Source organism: Mustela nivalis (assembly GCF_964662115.1).
Source record: "Mustela nivalis genome assembly, chromosome: 7".
Taxonomy (NCBI): Eukaryota; Metazoa; Chordata; class Mammalia; order Carnivora; family Mustelidae; genus Mustela; species Mustela nivalis.
Window position 1 is genome coordinate 69,919,225 of NC_139026.1, and position 21,615 is coordinate 69,940,839.

Sequence of the window (21,615 nt, forward strand, 5' to 3'; positions counted from 1 at the left end):
TGAACAACCTCAGCAGCTCATTCTGAATTTTTACTTCTTTATCTCAAAGAAGGAAAAGATCAGATTTTATCTGAAGCCCCTTGGAGTTTGAACATTTTAGCCATCTAGGAGTCTGTAACTACAAAAAGCTATTTCTCTCTCTCTTTAGTAGTAAAATAGCTGACTTTTGCCTAGAGGAAGTTATCCTGCATCTTCCTGGTTGTCCACCCAGGGACTTTGATAAACTTTAATGTCTGATAATCCCTGTAATAAATTTTCTTTGGCCTTTGTAAAATTCTAGAGAACTTTTTCACTCTTACACACCCTCTCTATCCTTGCCTTAGGCTATGACCCAGGGAGGTAGAGGTTTCCTTTGAGATTTCCATGCCTAAGCGAAACAAAACACACTCTTTTTAAAAATACACTCTAAACATAAAGAGTTTTTATACAAACACAGTATTTCAGGGTGCTTTCTTAGAGAAACTAAAAGACAAAAGAGAGCTACAGTTACATTTTCAGTTAATGAATGTGTTACCTGTCTTCTGATCAACTCTGAATTCTAATTACTAGTGTCGGATGGCCCCTTGTGTGCCTGTCTCTTACCCTAGGGAGAGTTTTCTTACTACTTTCCATTTTATCATTGGGAAGGTCCCATAATATTCATTGAATGCTGCTGCGTCCTGTTTATGTCATAAAGAGAAAAAGGAAGGCTCCAGACGCCCTCTCTCTCCACCTTTCTCCACGTGGAAATAATCAAGCCCTTGGCAACCATGTTCCTTGTAATCAGTATGAGGTAATTTTATAGGCTACCATGAAAGAGCCATTTGTTGAATGCCTGCTTTGTGACAGGCATTTGCTGATGGTTTAATGTCTTGTGTCATTTAAATTTGACAACATCTCTAGGAGGGTAGAGAAATGAAAGTTTTCTTTCCACCATTACCAAAGGAAGTTGTTGGCCATTACATAATTTTGCATCTAGTAGTTCAAATGGGGTCCTATAGACAGTTTCTAGGGATGTAGAAACTGCCTTAGATGCAAAGGTGTAGTACAGATACAAAGCAAAACATTTCAGAACTATTTAGATAGGTGTTGTTAAATGGAGGTTTAGACTGGTTTCCTACCAGATTTACATGGAATCATGTGGAAAAGGTAGTTCTTCGGAATGCACATTGTATGCTCTATACTGTTTGAATGGCTTTCATATTTCTTTTCTCCACTAGCATTTAGAAGCAGGCAAAAAATGCTACTGATTCTATCAGTTTAAAGTGAACACTTTTGGGAGGCTTACTTTCCTTCCAGAGTAGTTAAAAAAAAAAGGTTTTAATTCTAAGGCATTGTTCTTATAATATTGTCTAGCTGAATATATCATGTTTTATAGGATTACTCACATTTCCTGAGCTGCTGTAATTCTGCACAATTATTGACCTTAGGTCTTCAGGTTAAGCTTTTTAAAAAATTTAACTCAAGTTACTTCCTTTAATTTGTGCTTTTTTAGTGTTGGCTCTATGAGGCAAAACTTTCCTTTAAAAAAAATTTTTTTTGAGTCTTGAAATGCTGAAGAGAATGTTGTTACTGAACTAACAAAAGACACTGGGTTGCTTTCTGACTGGAAAACCTTTGTCTTTTTTTTTTAAATTAACTTTTTTTTTTTTTCTAAAAAAGATTTTATTTATTTATTTGACAGGAGAAGAGAGATAGCAAGAGAGAGCAGAAGCAGGGGGAGCAACAGGCAGAGGGAGAGGGAGAAGCACACTCCCTCCTGGGAGCCCATTGTGTGGTTTGATCCTAGGATCCTGGGTTCATGATCTGAGCCGAAGGCAGACACTTAACTGGCTGAGCCACCCAGGTGCCCCAGAAAGCCTTTTTCTTATATACCTTTGAATTTAGAGAAAGAGCAGACCAACAAATACTAGAGGGCAGGGTGAGAGAGTATAGCTCTGAAAGAGTGGGATTTCTACTTGGGGGGGTGGTGAATGTGGGATGTTTTGGGAGGGGGTGAATGTGGGACGTTTCCACCTGTGCTGGTGTGAGGGATTGTGTCTGCATATGTTAAAGGTAATAGAGATTGCCTCCTCTGCTCACTGCCATGCTGTTTTGGGAAATTTTAGAATTTTATACTATCACACACTGTGGCATCTTAAACCACAGTGAACACCTTGTTGTGAATTGAGCGTTTTTGGTTTGTGTTCAGGTTCAACCCGAGAAATCTGCTTCTTGTTGCTCTTTGCTGGGAGCTCTGTAAGGATTCGGTCATTTCTTAATCTTTGGGGAGCAATTGCTGAATGAATGAAGCAATATTAATAATAATATCTTACATTGATAATAAGGCTTTCAAGTTCACAGAGTACTTTCACAAGATTTTCTTTCTGCGAATCTCAGCAGTCCTGTGAACGAGGCGTGGCAGGTATTAACACCTTAATTATGCAATAAATTGAGAATCAGACAAGATATGTGACTTGCCCAAGACCAGTAGATCTTTTTTATGTTTTCTCAAAAAGGAAGAGAGACTTAAACACACACACATACACACCCCCGTCACCATCACCACCATCAACAAGAAAAGCATTTTTACGGACATCTGTGTATGCCCCACATTCTTTCCCATCAACCAAAATAGTCCCTTGATACTAGTTCCCACACAGAAACGGACCCGTTCTTTATTTACTGTAGCGGGGAATGAGATGTGGCCAGTGGGGGGCTGCTGAGGATGACCAGGGAACCAGGGCCCTTACGATGGAAAAGCTTTTGAAATCTGAGGCTTTGCATCTCAGACACCGTGGACGAAAGCTTGTTCATCTGGCCATCTTCACCCTCCTTTCTTCTCGCTTCTCCCCACACCACATCTCACTGGTTATTCAGCTTGTTGACTCTGCTTTTTTCTTAGAAGTCTATGGCTAGCCCCCGATGACTGGACAGCCCACATTCAGATGCTCGCTGTCCCCCAGCATGCCGGCAGAGGGCTTCCTGCGGGTCCCCTTGACTTTCCTTCACATCCTTTTTCACACACTGTGAAGAGCATCAAGTTCTTTAAGAGTTCGACAGTCCCTTCTCTTAATCTAGCACATAGTGCTCTACAGATCCCGACTTTGGGCAGCCACTCCATTCTCAATTCATAGCCTAGGCTGTAGTTTCCTATATGGCTGACAGGTCCCTTGGCAGTCTCCTTCTCTGCCATCGGCTCTGTGTGGCATGCCCCTCCTCCCCTGTGTGCATTTGAACCCCCTTGGCAATGTGCTGAGTTAATGTTGGCTCATTCAAACTTGGTTTGTGTCTTCATTGGGTGGACTACTCTGACCTCCCCTGGTGAAGTGGGCGACATGCATCTTTGTGTCCTGTGGTACCTTCTGAAGAGCCCCAGCGTGAAACTTCCAACACTGTCTCATCCACAAGAATGTGAACTTTTGGGGGACAGGACCTGGTTCTTAGCGCCTAGCAGCACAACCAGGCCAGTCAGCATGGTTTGGCTGAATGTTTGGCTTCACTTCACAATAAACTCAGCCACAATGATCAGGACCGTGACGCTCCCAGTCTGCTTGCCAGCTACCCAAAGATACCACTAATTAGGAGGGTGACTGGGGTGATCTAGAAAAAATATTTTCTCCCTTAAAGGACCATTTCCTAATGAATTTAGTTAAGAATCTGAAGTAATGGAGGGACACATTTTTCTTTCTTTTCCTGGATGGAGGAAGTCAGAAGTATAGGCTACAGGTCATGGAGTTCAGTTCAACTTGAATATGGAGCTGTGTTTTTGCTACACTTAGACAATGTAGAATTCAACTTCTGGCCTATACAGAACAGAATAGTCTCTCCCATTACATTAGGAGCATTCCTTTTGTGATATTCACAGCCTCTATATTGGTGTTAAAAAAAATTTGTATATTTTCTTGGTAGTTACTGATATGTAGGAAATAATTTCTAGGGCTTATAAAATATATTGCCAAGGGAAACAGTTTTGAGGTCTAGTTATTAGGTTCTCACACACATGTGCCAAGTGGTGATACCTATATCGTACTATAATTGTGATGGCCTCTCCGCCTACTTTCAGTGGGTGGAAGGTGTCTGTTTTCCCGCTATGTATGAAATGTTTACTCCTCCAGTAGCTTTTAAGCCAGAAATGAATAGTTTTCTGTAGCCTGTATGTATATCAGGTGGGAGGACAATCAATAGAACTTGCTTATAAGTACAAGCTGTAGAAAGGGTCACTGCTTTTTCTGTGTTTTTAAATTTTCTTTAAAAGTGTATAGTCATATTTCTTGGTCATTTTATGCCATTTAGAACTGTAAGAGAGATTTGAAAAGAGATCAAGTCCATCACTTAATTTAGTAATTATTTTTTTAAAGATTTTGTTTATTTATTTGAAAGAGAGAGAGCATGAGCCTGAGCAGGGGGAGGGTAGAGGGACAGAGAAAAGCAGGCTCCCCATTGAGCAGATAGCTCAATGTGGGGCTCCATCCCAGAACCCCAAGACCATGATGTGAACCAAAGGCAGATGCTTAACTAACCCAGCCACCCAGGTGCCCCAATTTTATAATTATTTTTAAAGAGAAAAGATTGAGTATATATAATATAGTCCAGAATGTAGTGAAATTGAATTTTATTTTATTTTTAAAAAGATTTTATTTTTTTGAGAGCGAGTAAGAGAGAGCACAAGTGGGGTGAAGGCCAGAGAAAGAAGTAGACTCCCTGCTGATCAAGGAGCCCCATGCAGGGGCTTGATCCCAGGACTCTGGGATCATGACCTGAACTGAAGGCAGCCCCTTATCCAACTGAGCCACGAGGTGCCCCCCGAATTTTATTTTTGTGATACATATTTAAAAAGTGAGAATGACCCTAAATATTAACACATCAACCAAAATAAAGCAAGTATATCACATTAAGTTAATACAGTTTTTTTGTGAAAAAAAAAATGAAGATAATGTTGGGGTTTTTTGCATCCCTACTTCTTTATCATAGAATATTGAGAGTTAATCTTTATTCTGGTTTGTAGTCCATTTCACAAACATACAAAATCATTAGCATCTGGAAGGATTCTTTCATCACATTTGTAACATCCTCATTAAAAAGAAAAAATATATTTGGCTTTTGACTTAGAGATAACACTCCCTGTATTATTCCACTGTGATGTCCCATCTTGATATTTAGTACAGATATAAGGAAACTTGGGGAATGGGTGACCGAAATGCGATTTAATTAATTATTTATTTTTAAAAAGATTTATTTATTTATTTGAGAGAGAGTAAGCAAGCATGAGCGGGGAGAGGAGCAAGGGGAGAGGGAGAGAGAGAATCTCAAGCATCGCAAGGAGTCTGATGCGGGGCTTGATCTAATGACCCTGAGATCATGACTTGAGGTGAAATCAAGAGTCAGACAGTCAACCGACTGAGCCACCCAGGCACCTCTGAGATGTAATTGTTGTGATTGATTGTTTCTACTTTTTGCATCACATTGGCTGTCAAAGATACATACCATGAATAAATAATTAAATTTGCAGGGTGAGGTAAAGTAGTGAGAACCACTAATCTCATTCTATTCACTTCCTAAGACCAGGTACCTCATTGTCATTAAGAAGTACCTTATATATAATGTAATGATTATGTTGACTTGACTTTTTAATAAATTACACTAGCTATGTTAGCTTTTCAAAAACCTAAACTAATGAAGCAGAAGGTATTTTAGCAATCTAAATAATTATTTGGAATGGATGTTATGGGGGAGTTTGGGAGATGGGCTCGGTGTTCTTTCTACTCAGGGATTAAAGGTTCCAAGGCTAGGCTAAAAGGAAAATCTAAGAAATGCTGGTTGCCTTAGTTACAGTGTTTTTGTTTGTTGCTTTGTCATAGACTGCCTCTTTAAGGTGTGCCCTATGAACCGATATTCTGCCCAGAAACAATATTGGAAAGCTAAGCAAGCCAAACAGGGGAACCACACAGAGGCAGCCTTACTGAAGAAATTACAGGTAAGGGCTAGTTTCCATTGGTCTGGCTTAGGCTAGACCCAGAACAGCAATAACAAACCAGCTATTTTGTATCTTAGTGATTTCACTCAATGCACAGAGATTTAGAATAGATGTAGCAACACATTGAAAGTGGAAGGGACTTTGAAGTCACAGGGTGTGATCCTCTCGTTTCCTGGCATGGAGCTAATACACTCCTGCTGCTAATTCTTAGGGTGTGCCAGACTAATTCGGAGATTCACATCAAACTGGAAACAATTCAGAATCTCTGTAGGAATCTCAAATCCAGTTATATTTTACTTGGCATAGTACTTAATTTTTTTCTTGAAAGACTAGAAAAAGAAATTGAAAGTCTGTTGCTTCTGGTTTGGGCTGAATGTAAATTTGATAGAACTTAAAATTTTGTGCTATTAAAATTCCTGTTACTTTCAGAACTGAAACTATTTTGAGTCTTTTGAAATTCACCTGCTATTTTTATATTATTTGGTTTGTCTGACAGTATTCCTTCTGAAATTAATTTTGTAAGACCAAAGAGCCTAGTACTTTTCTGACATTTTTAACCTAAAAGCATCCCAAGATATTTTTTGGCCACATTTCAGCATCAAATTGAGACCGTTATCATACTGTATTACAGTCATTTATTTAATGGTTGGTCCCTTATCCACAGTACCAAGAGTAAAGCAACCAGCCTATTTTATTCATGGTTATAGTCCTTGTTCCTAAAATAACCTGTTTTCTGTTGTTGTTGTTGCTGTTAATTGTTATACTCTGTTTACTATGTTTCCATGCTGAGTGTTTGATAATCATTTTACAGCATGCTGCAGAACTGGAACAAAAACAAAATGAATCAGAGAATAAGAAACTGTTGGGAGAAATTGTGAAATACAGTAATGTTATACAAGTAAGTCTGTTTACTCTCTCTTAAAAACGGTGACTATCTGATGGGTAATTTTCATTTGTATAGGCATGTCAAGCTGCATTAAAATTTGAGGATATAATAGTTCTTTCATGAAGATTACGGATATCATGATATTTTCAGTTGATGTTCAGCACAGTTTTCTCTATGTTTGTGAATGTGTCTGATGCATACACATAAGGAAGTGAATTATTCTGGATAATATGCACAGGTCATTATTACATCAAAAGGATGAAGATGGGGAAACATAATTTTTAAAGGTCTCTACTAAAATCTTCCTTTAGAATTGATGGGACCACCATGTAACACCCGAAGCTTTATTTTTCATTTTGTAGAGAGAAGAAAAGTTTCCTATTGTACTTCTATATGGAAACCATCCTTGAATTGTTATTAAACAAGTTATTTCACTGATTTATCTCAGGCTGCATCCCTCTCTTGTGCTTCTCTTAGATCTTTTAGCTTTTTACTTGCTTATTTGTTAATATGTGCCCCACCTTGTTCCAAAAAGAATGCAAGGCATTTTCAAAAATACATACCACACAAGATAAAATAGAAATAAATAAGGCAACTGGGTCAAAGGGAAAGAAAGGTGGTTCAGCGACTAAGGTGAAGTCAGGGGGGAGGCGTGTTTATAAAATCCATGTTGTAAAGTCTGCTCAGCTTTGCCTGGAAGTCTTATCCTTGCTGTAAGGGAAGCAGAGTATCCTACAGCACTCCCCTAGGAGGCCCTTGACATAGAACTGAGTCAAAGGTCTGGAAGCACAAATGTTGCCAGGAAAACCAGAGAAGTATTTCTCCAATGAGCTCTCATAAAGAGGACACTGTTTAATAGAGTCAATAACAGCCTTAACAACTTCCTTACAGTAAACACTACAATGAGGTGTTTCATAGAGCTGTTTTAAAACATAGTATCGCCCGATGTTTTGTTATTGGCCAGTGGCAGAATGGCAGCCCACAGGACCATCCAAGCAGCCCTCTCCTGGGATAAGATGAGAGCGCCTGGCTCTGTAGCAACCCGGATGTAGGACCTCATCTAATGGCAGATTATAGGACGCCAGTGGGTGGGTTGCATGTCCCTTGAGCAGTCCTCCATTAGTAGAGTTTTTCTTAACCAAATTTTGATTCATATGAAGTGCCAGCAAGTGGAGTCTATTTTTTTTTTTTTTTGGTCAGGAGCTGGAAGTGCAAATGTTTGGGTGGTCAGTTAGGGACCAAGCCACATGCCCTATCAAGGTAGATTCTGAAGGAGTAGGGTTGGGCCGTGAGGGTTTCGTTGGCTCAGAAGAGAATTTCTTTCTTATATTGTAAATATGAAAATGACCACTCTGTTTTGAAATGATTGTCATAATAGACAGGAAAGGTTATTTGTTTTAGCTTTCTTGCTTAGTCGAATAAAGTCTTGGGAAGGTTTTGTCCACAGGGTCCAAAAAGTCTGAGAAATGGTGTTTCCTCTGCTCATCTGAGAAGGGAGTAGGATCAGTGTCCTCCTGCAGGAATTATTTGGGATGCAAAGCCCGCCTCTTCACAGAGGAAGAAGTAGGGCTGCCCGTGGCAAGGATAGTTAATGACACTAAGAGGTTTGGTCCATTATTTAGCTTCTTGGTTATTTTTCTTAGTATATTCTGGTTTTGTGTCTGTGCAAGAATGGAGAGAATGAGATTTCAGGGCATTTCCTGGTCTCCTTTGGGAAGTCTGGTTTTATCCTATTATTTATCAGTAGATGAAAATTTTCGGAGATCTGCTCTGGTTTGATTTCTCCATGAGCCCTGTTCATTGTGGGCTGGAGGTGAAGGGGAACCTGAGAAAGTCAGCTTGGGAAGATGGCGAGTATAAAGCGAGAAAAGAGCACCTTTGTTTAACCTGCACTCGAAGCTATAGCATGTGGACACAAAATATATGTACAAATGCATACATGTAATTAACAGAGGACATGGAAGAATAAAGGCAGTTATATCTTTTCCCCCACAGCTGCTGCATATAAAAAGCAACAAGTATCTGACTGTCAACAAGAGATTACCTGCTTTACTGGAGAAGAATGCCATGCGTGTGTCCTTGGATGCTGCAGGAAATGAAGGGTCTTGGTTTTATATTCATCCCTTCTGGAAGCTGAGAAGTGAGGGTGACAATGTATGTAAAAATAAAATTAAGGGAGAAAGAATGTGTTCCTAAAGACAATAACTGTTAATAAGTGAGAGAATCCAGATAGCACAAAGGCACAAAGAGAGGATGTGTGATTTTCAATCAACACATTATTTTTATGGTAATCTCTTTAATAGGCTAAAACTATTTATAGTGCAAATTGTGCTTGGGAATCATACAAAGACAAAATTCAGGTTAATTAAAAAATCATCTTCCAGCTGGAATTCATGTGAAAGAATTTAAGTAATGTTAATATTGGCTGAACCTTTCAAAGGAGAGAGTTTGCTTCCTTTCCTAATCTGAAGGGAGCATGGTTGTAAGGAGAGAAAGCTATGCTTAGGAAATGTTGTTTATCCCTTTGAATTAATAGAGAGTAACAGTGACTTACGATGATATTTCATTTACTGGCTCTATCTTCAGCTATTTATGGTCTATACATCTTAAAGATGTATGAAGTATGAGGAGCTATATAGATGGGCACTTGCTTATTGATGACAATATTTAAAATATGTTTGGGAATACATATATGTTGTATCATGTAAATTTTAGTAGTTGCTTAAGCATTTCCCACTAGTTTATAGAGTAGGGAACATAAAAATTATGTGAAATGATTCAATAGGGTCAATTGTTGGATATTTTTGTTTGTAATAAAGTAGCTAGTGACAATTCCTAGCACATGAGAAATGCTCAATAAATACTGAATAACTTTTGTAAGTAGAATACCTTACAAGTATTGGGTCAGGTGTCAAGAAAAAGAGTTGAGATTTAAAAAAACTTAACCTTATACATTCAAAGCAATATAAAAATATAATTATTCTGATGGGTTTCTTAATACTTGGATTACATTTCAAATATGTTTTGGATATTTCTTGTCCTAGAAATACCCTCTTTTATAGTGAATCTCTATTTTCAGTGAATTTTGAAATACAAATTCAATTCCACAGGATGCAAGCTTCATGGTTTAATTTGGTTAATAAATGATCTGATGATATCTTCCTTAGGTAAGGTTTGGGAGATGCATGGCATGCAGGAATGCAAGGCACCTTAAGTCTTGTGTTGGATTCCTTAAAAAAAAAAAAGTCCTACTTGTTTATTTTTTGGCATCAAGTGAAGTGTGCTCTGAGCATGATCTATATGTTAATTTCAGTAGGTAGTTAATTACAATCAACTCTCAATTATTTAGGGACTGATTATGCAGTTTAAGAACACCCCATGTCTTCTGGTGCCCTTTTTTGGAAATGATTGAATAAATGAGGGCCTTTCGATTAGCTGTGGATTTTATAAATTCATTCTATTTGTTTATTTATTTGTATATTCTAGTCCTTTCTTGTTCCCAAAGGCCTTTATAGGATCCACTGAGAGTTGAATGTAATGAACTATTTCAAATAATTAGTTTTACTGGGGTGGGGGGAACCTCCTACCCAAGCATTCCGTCTTGGTAAAATGGACAGTGTAATTGTGAAGTGCAATATAGAAACCCTCCTTCCGTAGATGTTTCCATAAAGCATGGCTACAACAACCTTCCACATTGCTTTTTGCTGGAACAGCTCACTGTTGTCGCTCACCATTGTGTAGCTATTGTATGTGATTAAGATTGCTGCGAAAACATAAGCACACCCACATCCACCTGTTTGCCATACAAATAATTGTATTGTAGTGCTCCTTTTCTTCTCTAGGATTGGGTGGCATTCCCTAGCAATAAGTATCATTCTAAAATTCTAAAATGTATTTTATTGAGGGCAGTTGGAAATACTGTCACTTCATAACAAGTGATTTAATTACTACTCATTTTCTTGAAAAGCATATTAAGCTAGGAAAAGGAAATTGTAAGGTTCAAAGGATTTTTAAAATTACATGTTACTATTAAGCAATTAGTAAGTTGAGATTCAGGTTGTGAGTATCCAATAAGATGTTTAGTGACTGAAATGAAATGTTAAGAGAGAGGCTGATGATAGTTTGGGGAGAAAAATGCTCATAGCCTCAAAAATCTGTGGGTTCTACTATTTATAGAATGATGAGTTGGATAGTTTTTGGGGAAAAATAGATTCAGGGATCCCTCAAAATTTCGGCTGTAAGGAGGATCTTGTTTGCTGTTGTGTAGTTAGAAAGTCATTGGGGATAGCAGAGTACATAAATATTTCATTTTCATTTATTTTCCCATGATTGAGTGGTTAATTTTTCATTTTCAACTTTGATCTGAGAAGACATGAGTTTTTTACTTTGAGAGTAGATTTTAAAAAGGAGAAGAGCCCAGATAGTCTTTCAGTGAAGAGAAAAATTCAACTCTTGGACAAAGAGCCTCTTCAAACAGCAAGTAGATTTTATAATTTTGCAAAACTGGATCTCTTAGAATTCTAGCGAAGGCAGGACTAGATCCCTGCTGCATTGGTTTCTACTGCAATGCCACGCCAAGTGTCACTTCCAAAGAAGGGTAGCTGCCAGTGGTATTATATTGCTCTGTATTTCCAGTAAAATCTCAGCTTGTATCTTCATGGCTGTTGCATAGAATCAACAGAAGTGCTTTTGGAATTGGAATTTTTTTAAAAAAGATTTTTTATTTTTTAAAGATTTTATTTATTTATTTGACAGACAGAGAGATCACAAGTAGGCAGAGAGGCAGGAGAGAGAGAGGAGGAAGCAGGCTCCCCGCTGAGCAGAGAGCCCGATGTGGGGCTCCATCCCAGGACCCTGAGATCATGACCTGAGCTGATGTCAGAGGCTTTAACCCACTAAGCCACCCAGGTGCCCCTTTAAAATATTTTTTTTATTTGTTTATTTGACCGACAGAAATCACAAGTAGGCAGAGGCAGGCAGAGAGAGAGAGGAAGAAGCAGACTCCCTGCTGAGCAGAGAGCCCGATGCCAGGCTTGATCCCAGGACCCTGGGACCGTGACCCGAGCTGAAGGCAGAGGCTTTAACCCACTGAGCCACCTAGGTGCCCTGGAATTGGGATTTTTAGAAGATGTTTGTGTACTAGGGTGAGTGTGATGTGGCAGAAAATGATGACACCCTTAAGTTCCTTATTAAATACACAGCTTCTCAGAAGGCATCAGACCACATCAGTGGACTAGTCCCAGGCTACATGCTTCAGAGCATATTATCAAGTTTGATATTTTCCAAGTTGTCTAATTACGTGTGAATTCCCTGAGAACAGGGACTATTTGTCACACTTTTGTATTCTTTTTGCACTCATCTGTTCTTTTTATTTCTTTTGATTAGCATCTGGTCCATTGCATGTACAAGATTTTTTTTTTTTTCCCACCTTGGTTAGTCCAAGTAACCATTGTCAAGAATAAGACTGAAGACTTGGAAATGAGTGAATTAATGTTAGATTCTCTTTGTTATTACTGTTTTTATGAACCCTTGCTGTTTAGAGCATTTTGGCTATATGGCTGATCTCTTAAAAATATATAGTAGAAGACTTTCCGGGTGGTGTTTTGAAATAAATATTACATATGGATTGACCCAAAACTTACAGAAAACTATAAGAAAATAGTAAATAAGAAAGGAAATAAGAAATAAGAAAACTGACTCAGATCAATGGATATAGGTGCAAACAAAAATATTCTTTTAATTGGAAGGACATAGCTAGAATATATCATTATATTTAGCAGTTCATTGGCCAATGTTTCTCTGATGCAAATAAGAAAGACATTGTAGACCAGATCCAGTTGTTCTTTGAGAACTTGGAATATCAGGTATAGCACCAGCATGATGTGTATTAAGTCCCAATATTCATAGTACGGATGGCTGTGTGGACTTCCTTCTGGCCCTGAGAGTCGGAGCTACCGTGGTATCATGTGCGGTGGTATCAAGTGTGTGTGTGTGTGTGTGTGTGTGTATGTACGTGTTTTGGAAGGGGATGTTGGACGTATGTTTATGTCACATTGACTTTTATATGTTTCTGCTTATACTTAATTTTTAAAAAATACTTGACCCATTTTGGTTCAAAGATAGAAAACAATATAAAGATACATTGCTTAAAGTCTCTTAACCTTTTTTCCGGCTCCCCAGTGTCTTCTGTCCCCTGTACCACAGTAAACTTCTAGAAAGATTTCTGATGCTTGTACTCTTCCTCCCTCATTCCCCCCTCCTTTTTTTTACACAAAGAGAGCCCAGCTCTGCCCCCTCCCCTTCTCCCTTCACATTGTTTTTTTACGGTATTCCCTTATCTGTGCATAGAGAGCTTCTAGGATGGCTTTGCTGAGTTCCAGCACCAGCATCCGACTGATGATGGACTTGAAAAGCAGGTGATGAATAGAGACCAATCCTGTGAGCGGTAGAAGCTACTCTGCAAACCTAAGAACAACTTCCCTCTGCTTGAATAGTGAGCTTGAGGCTTCTTTATCATAGTTTGTGACAACAGAACTATGTGTGAATGTAGACTCCCGTATATAACCCATAAAAGCTTAATTTAAATTGGAAATAGGAAATTATGTTCCTGAAAGCCTTGGTCTAGGTTAAGATACAGGGAGGAGAAGTTTTGTTTATTTTTATTTTCTGAGTCCTAATTTGTTCTTTCAGTTATCTGTCCAACTAATATAGTATAATACTTGGTAAGTAATATGCAAAGAGACATACTAGTTTTCATTTCTGAGATGGTGAGCAGTTCTATGTGAGAATTGAGCGTATAAGTCTTACGGTAATAAGTCTTTTTTCAAAAAGATTATTTACTTACTTATTTGTTGGAGAGAGAGAAAGAAAGAGAGGGAGAGGGGGAATACAAAGAAGAGCGGAGGGGGAGGGACAGGCAGGCTCTCCACTCAGCATGGAGCCCAATGTAGGACTCAATCCTAGGATCTCGAGATCATGACCTGATCTGAAATCAAGAGTCAAAGGCTTAAGTGACTGAGCCACTCAGGCGCCCCATACAGTACTAATTCTTCTAATGGATTGTAACAAGAGAAGCTCTAGCAACTCTAAAATTAAACTGCTTATTATTACCATTAAGAAAGCAGAACTTTTGGGGCGCCTGAGTGGCTCAGTCAGTTAACCATCTGCCTTTGGCTCAAGTCATGATCTCAGAGTCCTGGGATCGAGTGCTGCATCGGGAGCCTGCTCGGTGGGGAGCCTGCTTCTCCCTCTGACTGTTGCTCCCCCTGCTTGTGTTCTCTCTTTCTCCGACAAATAAATAAATAAAATCTTTGGAAAAAAAAAAAAGCACAAGTTCATTTCCCACAATTTGAGTTATGAATAGAAATTCTTAAAGATAAATTGGACGTTGTTAATGATAACATAAATGAAAAAATCAACTTAGATTTAATTCTCTAGATCATTTCTCCCAAAACCAACTAAAAATTTTTTTATATATGTTTTCTTTATTTTTTTCAGTAATCTCTACTCTCCTGAGATCAAGAGTTGCAGATTCTACTGACTGAGCCCCCCGGGCATCCCCTAATTAAAAAAACAAAAAAATATTAATTCAACTTAAATTTTTTTTTTAAATTTTATTAAACCTTTTATTTTAATTCCAGTATAGTTAATATATAGTGCTATATTGGTACCAAGTGTATTACATAGTGTAAAACATGCACAACTTTTAAAAATTATTGTTCCAACTTAAATTTTAAGGCATTTAGATTTTAGAGAATATTTAATGAAAAGGTGGGCTTATGACTGAAAACTAGCAAGATAAATATTTTTACCTTAAACATTTTTTTTTTAAAATTTCATACTGAACTCCAAAGTTTAAAGAACAATTGGATGTGAAAGATAAGAGTGAACCAGATGCTTAAGGACCAAACAATAAGCATATTTCTACAGGGTCATACCTAATTGTGCACTTCCTGAATCCAGATGACATTAGGATGTTTAATGTATTTAATGTATTTCAAATTTAATAGACTTGTTTTTAATCCCACAGATAACAGAAGTGAGTAACGCTTTCTCCTTGCACTTAATGTGCTTCTAATATATAGGCAGATTGATGTGGCAGGTGCTCTGCTGTGCTCACGGCATAAGATCCAGTGTGGAGGGGAGACATCCTATTTATAAGCATTAAAAAAGTTCTTACCGAAATGGGAGACTGAGAAAAGGGCCCGCATGAGCTTTATGAATCCAGGCTGATAAGTACTGTGGAACATAATGACATGATCATTTACCAGAAAATATTTTACTCTAAGAGAAAAAGAACTGAACTAATATTTGTGCAGAAGCCAGACCAGGTGTTGCGTCAGTAACTGGACTTCCCTGCAGTTATTTCTAGCTTCAGATGTGGTACCACAGTTCTGCCCGGTGTCTCAGTTGCAACTTATTTCTAATTCCTAGATTGTGGTGGGTGATAAAGTTGTTCTGATGCCTGTGAACGCGGGACAGCCGCTGCACGCCAGCAACATAGAGCTTCTCGATAATCGAGGGTGCAAGGAGGTGAGTTCGGGAGGAAAAAAAATGGGTTTGTCTATTTTTATCATGAGAGGAAGAGAAGTCATACAGCTTCATTCGTTGTTTTCATGAATGTAATTGTGCTAATTAATATTCCTAAGATCTGGGTAGGTGGTGATTGCTATTTTTGCGTAGTATTTGTGTTGAGGTGCCTATCTTATTGGCCACAGTTATCTTTTTTCTCTTTTTTACTATTTGGAGGAACAATTTCTGGTACAAATGAAGCTGCAGTTTTATAATTTAACATTTCTTCATTAATAGGTGAATGCTGTTAATTGCAACACTAGCTGGAAAATCACTTTATTCATGAAATACAGTTCCTATCGAGAGGATGTACTAAAAGGAGTAAGTATGTGCTACATGGAACATTTGCTTGAAGAATGGAAGGTTGAACTTCTGGATGTAAAACCTGTGTATTCACTAGTATTCATAGTTCAGGAGATGTTTATAAACCTTGATAGTCACTAAAGTGTTTCACTGAGTTTTCTTCTCTATAGTTTGACATGTGTACATAATCATTAAAAGCCAAGTAAGTAGTAGAAGGGCCCAGAGTATCAAAACCAGGAGACATCTGCTTCTTATGTGTATTTGTTCTGACTTTTCTTGGAAATGCATTGTTCTCTTCCTGTTTTCCTAGGGTGATGTTGTTAGACTGTTTCATGCAGAACAAGAGAAGTTTCTGACTTGTGATGAATATGAGAAGAAACAGCACATTTTCCTTCGGACAACCTTGCGTCAATCAGCCACTTCTGCTACCAGTTCTAAAGCGCTCTGGGAAATAGAGGTGTGCAAATAATGTTTGGATTTTAATAAATATTTATATAAAAAGACAAGGTTACTAAGCTGATTATTTTATTGTTATAGACATCATTTATGATAAATTCATAAAACAGTAATATTTGTGGACTAACTTGTACCTCTTCATTACTGTGATGAATTTGAAATGTTGCTACTTCCTTTTCCTATACTCTCTGGGGCATCTCTTTTCTTGTCCCCTCTCTTTCTTCTCTCATCTATTAAGGGAATGGAAAGATGCTGCCTTTAAAAATCCATTGTGAACTGTTGTCAACACTGATCTGACCTCAAATGATGTGCCTCAGATGGCATTGGAGTTATGATGGAACTTTGACTCACTTCCGGTATCAGAACTACACAGGCACTGAGAAGAACATTTGTTTCTTCTGGAGATGCCACTTTTATTGGCTGAAGAGACCCATAGTTAAGAATTCATCCATCCTTTAAAAAGTTTTTCTTAAATGTTGCCAATATGGTAGAGTAATTAAGAAAATGTAAGGTGTGGATTTTTCTTTTTTTTTTCAAAAGATTTTATTTATTTATTTGACAGATAGAGATTACAAGTAGGCAAAGAGGCAGGCAGAGAGAGAGAGAGAGAGAGGAGGAAGCAGGCTCCCTGCTGAGCAGAGAGGATGTGGGGCTCGATCCCAGGACCCTGGGATCATGACTCGAGCCAAAGGCAGAGGCTTTAACCCACTGAGCCACCCAGGTGCCCTGTAAGGTGTGGGTTTTTCTTTGGTGTCTTTATATATGATGAAGGAGATAAGAGAGACATGATTACCTGTGAACAAGCCAACATACGACGCATTCCATCCTGATTTAATGGACATCCAGACTTATAGCTGTGGTTCTCAACCATTTTAAACCCATCACTTCCCCTTTATAGCATGTATTTTGTGATACTTCTTTAATTTTTTAAAATGAAATATGTAGGTAATATTATTTATAGATTTACATGAGTAAAAATGAATAATATCCCTAAGTGACAATTTAGAAAACATGAAAGGAAAATAATTTATAATAAATAATGGATAATAAAAACAATATGCATTTCAATATGTAAATAATTATTCTAGTAGATATAATATCTGTACCCACCTTGAATGAATACATTTGGATTTGAAAGGCAAGGTAGAAAATGAGGATCAGAAGACATTCTATGCAGGGGCACCTGCATGGCTCAGTCAGTAAAGCATCTGCTTTCAGCTCAGATCATGATTCTGGGGTCCTGGGATGGAGCGCCTTCGTGGGCTCTCTGCCCAGCCAGGAGCCTGCTTCTACCTTTCCCTCTACCTTTGCCTCTGCTGCTCCCCCTGCTTGTCTCTCTCTCTCTCTCTCTCTCTCAATTAAATAAAAAAATCTTAAAAAAAAAAAAAAAGATCTTCTATACAAGTACAGGAAAATGAAAGAGCAGGGGTAAAAGTGGGCTTGTAAATATCTCATGATCTCGTGTTAGGGGAAGTAATAACAGAATGCACTTATTTGTACATGATTTTAAAAAAGAAGGAAATAAACATTAATATAGGGATAACAACACAAATTACAGACTCTTGAAACAGAAAATGAGGAAGTATGATGTTTATGCCAATGAGCTGAGCCTTAGTTATAAATGTAATATCAGAATGATTCTCTAAATTATGACATGGTTTAGAATAGAGATGAACTAGTACAAAAAGCATGTTTTCTAACTTGAAGCCCTAGTACATATTGAGGCATACTTTCAGTCTCTAGCATTCAGAGGAGACCTTATCCTTCAAGAGGATAGGTTTACAGGGAATTGAGAAAATCTTAGGAAAAACCACCATCACCAAAACTACATGATATTCTTTTAAGAAATCTGACAATGTCTCTTATCAGGGTGAAAGATAACTGGCAGCTCCCAAATAAATACATAATTAAAATATGTATTTTTCACACCATAGATTTCTTATCATTGTGCTCTAAAGAATTAAAGAAATACAGGGAGAGCAATAATGTGAGGTATAATTTTAAAGCTTTCTTAATGAAATATAGTCATAAAAAAGTCCTATAGTGACTTCCCTATACAACGAGTTCCCTTATTTCCTATGTCTCTGCCTACATGGTATTTGGCTCTAAGTCTTTTAAAGGAATTGCGAGTCTTCTCTCTTATATATTTACTATTAGTTTTATAGATTTTGCTGTAACTGTATCATTGTGTTGTCATCCTTTCCAACAAGGCGTGTAGTCGAAAATACTGTAACTACTACAGCCCACCAAGCAGTCATTATGGAGAGAATGAATCCATTATTTAATAATTCTGAAATAATGTCTCAAATTCATTTAAGCTTCCCTCTTTGTAGTGGATTTCCCTTCAATTATTGGACTTTTCATCTGACTTGTTATGAAAACGTTTTAATACGATTATATGTGAAAGTGTTACCAGTTTATATTTGTGGATGGTTCATTTGTGCAGGAGGCTTGAACGAGGTGGGCTGTGGGACATTTCTCTACGGTGTGCAGCATCAGCCAGTGTGGTCGAGGCGAAGAGATATTTGGTGTAGCAAATTAGGTTTCAATGTTACTGGAAGGATCAGACAGGGAAAACCAGGGTAGGGAATGCAGTCTTTTTCTTCCTTTTCTTCCTTCCTTCCTTCCTTCCTTTCTTTCTTTCTTTTTAAAGATTTTATTTATTTACCTGACAGAGAGAGAGATCACAAGCAGGCAGAGAAGCAGGCAGAGGGGGAGGGGGAGAGCAGGCTCCCCACCGAGCAGAGAGCCCGATGAGGGGCTCGATCCCAGGACCCTGAGACTGTGACCTGAGCCAAAGGCAGAGGCCCAATCTGCTGAGCCACCCAGGGGACAGTCTTATTGGAAGATCGGGCAAGGCTAAAGGTCTCACGGCTCCTCCTCTGAGCCCTCAGACCTCTCCCCCCCTTGCTTCAGGAGGCTGCCCGAGGCACCTGCCACCCCTTTACTAGAACCTGAAGAGGAAGCGTTCTTTACTTTTCTCTGCTTTCCATCGTAATGGAAGGACCCAGAACCCTGCTGCTGAGGCTTCCCACCCCAGGATACAGAGAGAGGAGCACTTGGAGGGGTGGGTGGGTCCTGAGTGCCACAGACAACGTCCAGCCTGGGCTTGATCTCCTGTGACCTGCAGCATATATGGTATTTTAGCCAATACCCCATAATGTCCGTAGCATCCCTCTTAAATCACTGTGATGGATGAAAACACCCTCCTTTCTGTATGTCCAATTGTCCCCTAGTGAGTTGTACCGACATTGCTAGATCAACTATTGTCTCGGATATTTCTTAGTCTGGGACCCTGGGGAGCTTCCGGTTCTGTGTGAACTTCTAGCAGCTGTACACAAAATGTGTGTGCGTGTCCGTGAGACAACCAATAGATTTGATCAGTGTGTCAGAGGTATCTGTGCCTTTGCCAAAAGTGTTCGAGGGTAGCTGGTGTGATTAGCAAAAGATTTGTGGAAGAAGTTTGATTTGAGAACTTAGAACTTAGCCTTGGAAGATGGGTAGGGTTTTGGCCACAGGATTTTTTTTTTTTAAAGACCTCATCCACTTTTAAGTATTTTCCTAATTATTACATTATTTGAGCCACCAGGGTAGGGGAAGACCTAGAAGCTAGAGTCTAGCAAAAGCATTAGAAAGTTTATATGTAGTAGCACACAGAATTTGAGGCTGGGGCAGGAGTCCAACCGGGGGTGGGGGTCAGCATTAGCAAAAAGAAGGTAACCTGTTGGGGGAGAATAATAAAAAAAATTCTCCTAGTACTTAATCTTCAAAACAATTAAAAATCATTCTGCATGTGACGAAACTGGCTTGAAGATGTCAGATTACTTGCCGTGATCATACCATAGGAATTGGCGGAGCTGGGACTCAAGCACAGTCATCTTCAGACAGTAAAATGTTGGCTTTGCTGCTGCCCCAAGCCGCCTGCTTCAGAGCCTCTCCTTTTACTCTCAGTGAGCCTCGTGGCTCAGCATCTGGGGCAAGGCCACTTCCAAGGACAGGTATCAAAGGCCAGGGTATTATTGAAAAAGCACTTGTGGAAAGGGCCAGTAATTAAGTTCATTGAGAGCTCCAGGCCTTGGCATTTGTGGTTCCCTCTGTCTGGAATGCTATCGTCCAATCTCTCTACGTGACTGTTCGTTCTTATCCTGCAGGTTTCAGCTCACATGTCATGTCAGAGTGGCCTGGCCTAATCACCACATCTCAAGAAGCCTTCCCTAGTTACTCAGTCACTTGCTCTGTTTATTTCCTCGTGGTACTTGCCGAATCTTATTTAGTGAAAGCTCTAGTCTTCTCCATTGCCTAGAAGAAGGTGTAGAGTAAGCTTTTAATATGATTTGCTCAGTGAATATTTGAGGGACCGATGGGAGAGAATCCCTCAGCATTTCCAGTTTGGGCCTGGGAAGCCTTTCTCTTGGAGTAAGACTGTATTTACACATTTAAGGCCTGAGCATCACGTGTGCACACACTGAGTGAACTTACGTGTCTTTACTCCTTTGTGGGGGATTTTGTTTTTCTGCCATATCGTCCTCTCAGGCAAACATATATTGGATTTGACAAGGGAGCCTTAACAGGCAAATGCTTTGTATGAACTGTTGGCACTGGCTTGCCAGCAGCATGAATATCTTTGAGACTTTATTGTCGTTGCTCTTTTTTTCTGTAGGTCGTTCACCATGACCCGTGCCGTGGGGGTGCTGGACAATGGAACAGCTTGTTCAGATTTAAACACCTTGCAACTGGGAACTATTTAGCTGCAGAGGTAAGACTGATGGATACAGTGCTATTACATCTCTGTCTCTGAAATAGTGAAATAAGCAATTGGGTTCTCCAAAAGAAGCTGTATTCGTAGGAACAGTCATTATGCAAAATTTGATTATTGTCTTTCATGATCTGGATTGGCATATAAATTATTGTTAAAGTGTGAATATTAATCGAAGCACTGCAATAATTTTTGTCTTAAAAATTTAGACAACAAGGGGCCCTCTGTGATTTGTGACTTGTGATTTCTGCTCAGATCATGACCTTAGGGTCTTGGAACTGGCTCTGCATTGGGCTCTGTGCTCAGCCCCAAGTCTCCTTGAGATCCTTTCTCTCCCTTGGCCCCTCTCCACATTCATGGGCACGCTGTCTATCTCTAAAATAAATAAATGAATCTTAAAAGAAATGAAAACAACAGTAACAACAGAGCACTGGTGCTTGGTTTACTTTAAGGTCAAGTGCCATAGAGTATCTGATTTGCATATTGTATGCTGTTTGTTCTAGACTTTTTTATTTAGCTTCAATCTTGCAGAATGTCTGCCTTGGAGACATGATCAACTCATTGTTGGTGAAGTAGAGCCTTGATAGTTTCAGTCATCTTCACTGAGCCTGGTTTCACTAGTGGATGACTTTTATTGTTCAAACCATTGGAGAGGAAAGGCGTTTCTCCCTGAGGCACTGAACTGTCCTAATACTGTTAATAAAAATG

The 21,615-nt window shown here is 38.9% G+C and overlaps 1 protein-coding gene across 2 annotated transcripts in view; it reads left to right on the forward strand.

Annotated features, from left to right (window-relative positions):
* ITPR2 (inositol 1,4,5-trisphosphate receptor type 2) overlaps positions 1–21,615 on the forward strand; it is a 494,143-nt gene that overhangs the window by 82,339 nt on the left and 390,189 nt on the right. For both annotated transcript variants that reach the window (XM_082738458.1, XM_082738459.1), the window contains exons 3-9: positions 5,820–5,935; positions 6,747–6,833; positions 8,817–8,975; positions 15,255–15,353; positions 15,630–15,713; positions 16,006–16,152; positions 20,812–20,907. In XM_082738458.1, the coding sequence (XP_082594584.1) occupies positions 5,820–5,935; positions 6,747–6,833; positions 8,817–8,975; positions 15,255–15,353; positions 15,630–15,713; positions 16,006–16,152; positions 20,812–20,907 (788 nt within the window). The remainder of the gene's footprint in view (positions 1–5,819; positions 5,936–6,746; positions 6,834–8,816; positions 8,976–15,254; positions 15,354–15,629; positions 15,714–16,005; positions 16,153–20,811; positions 20,908–21,615) is intronic.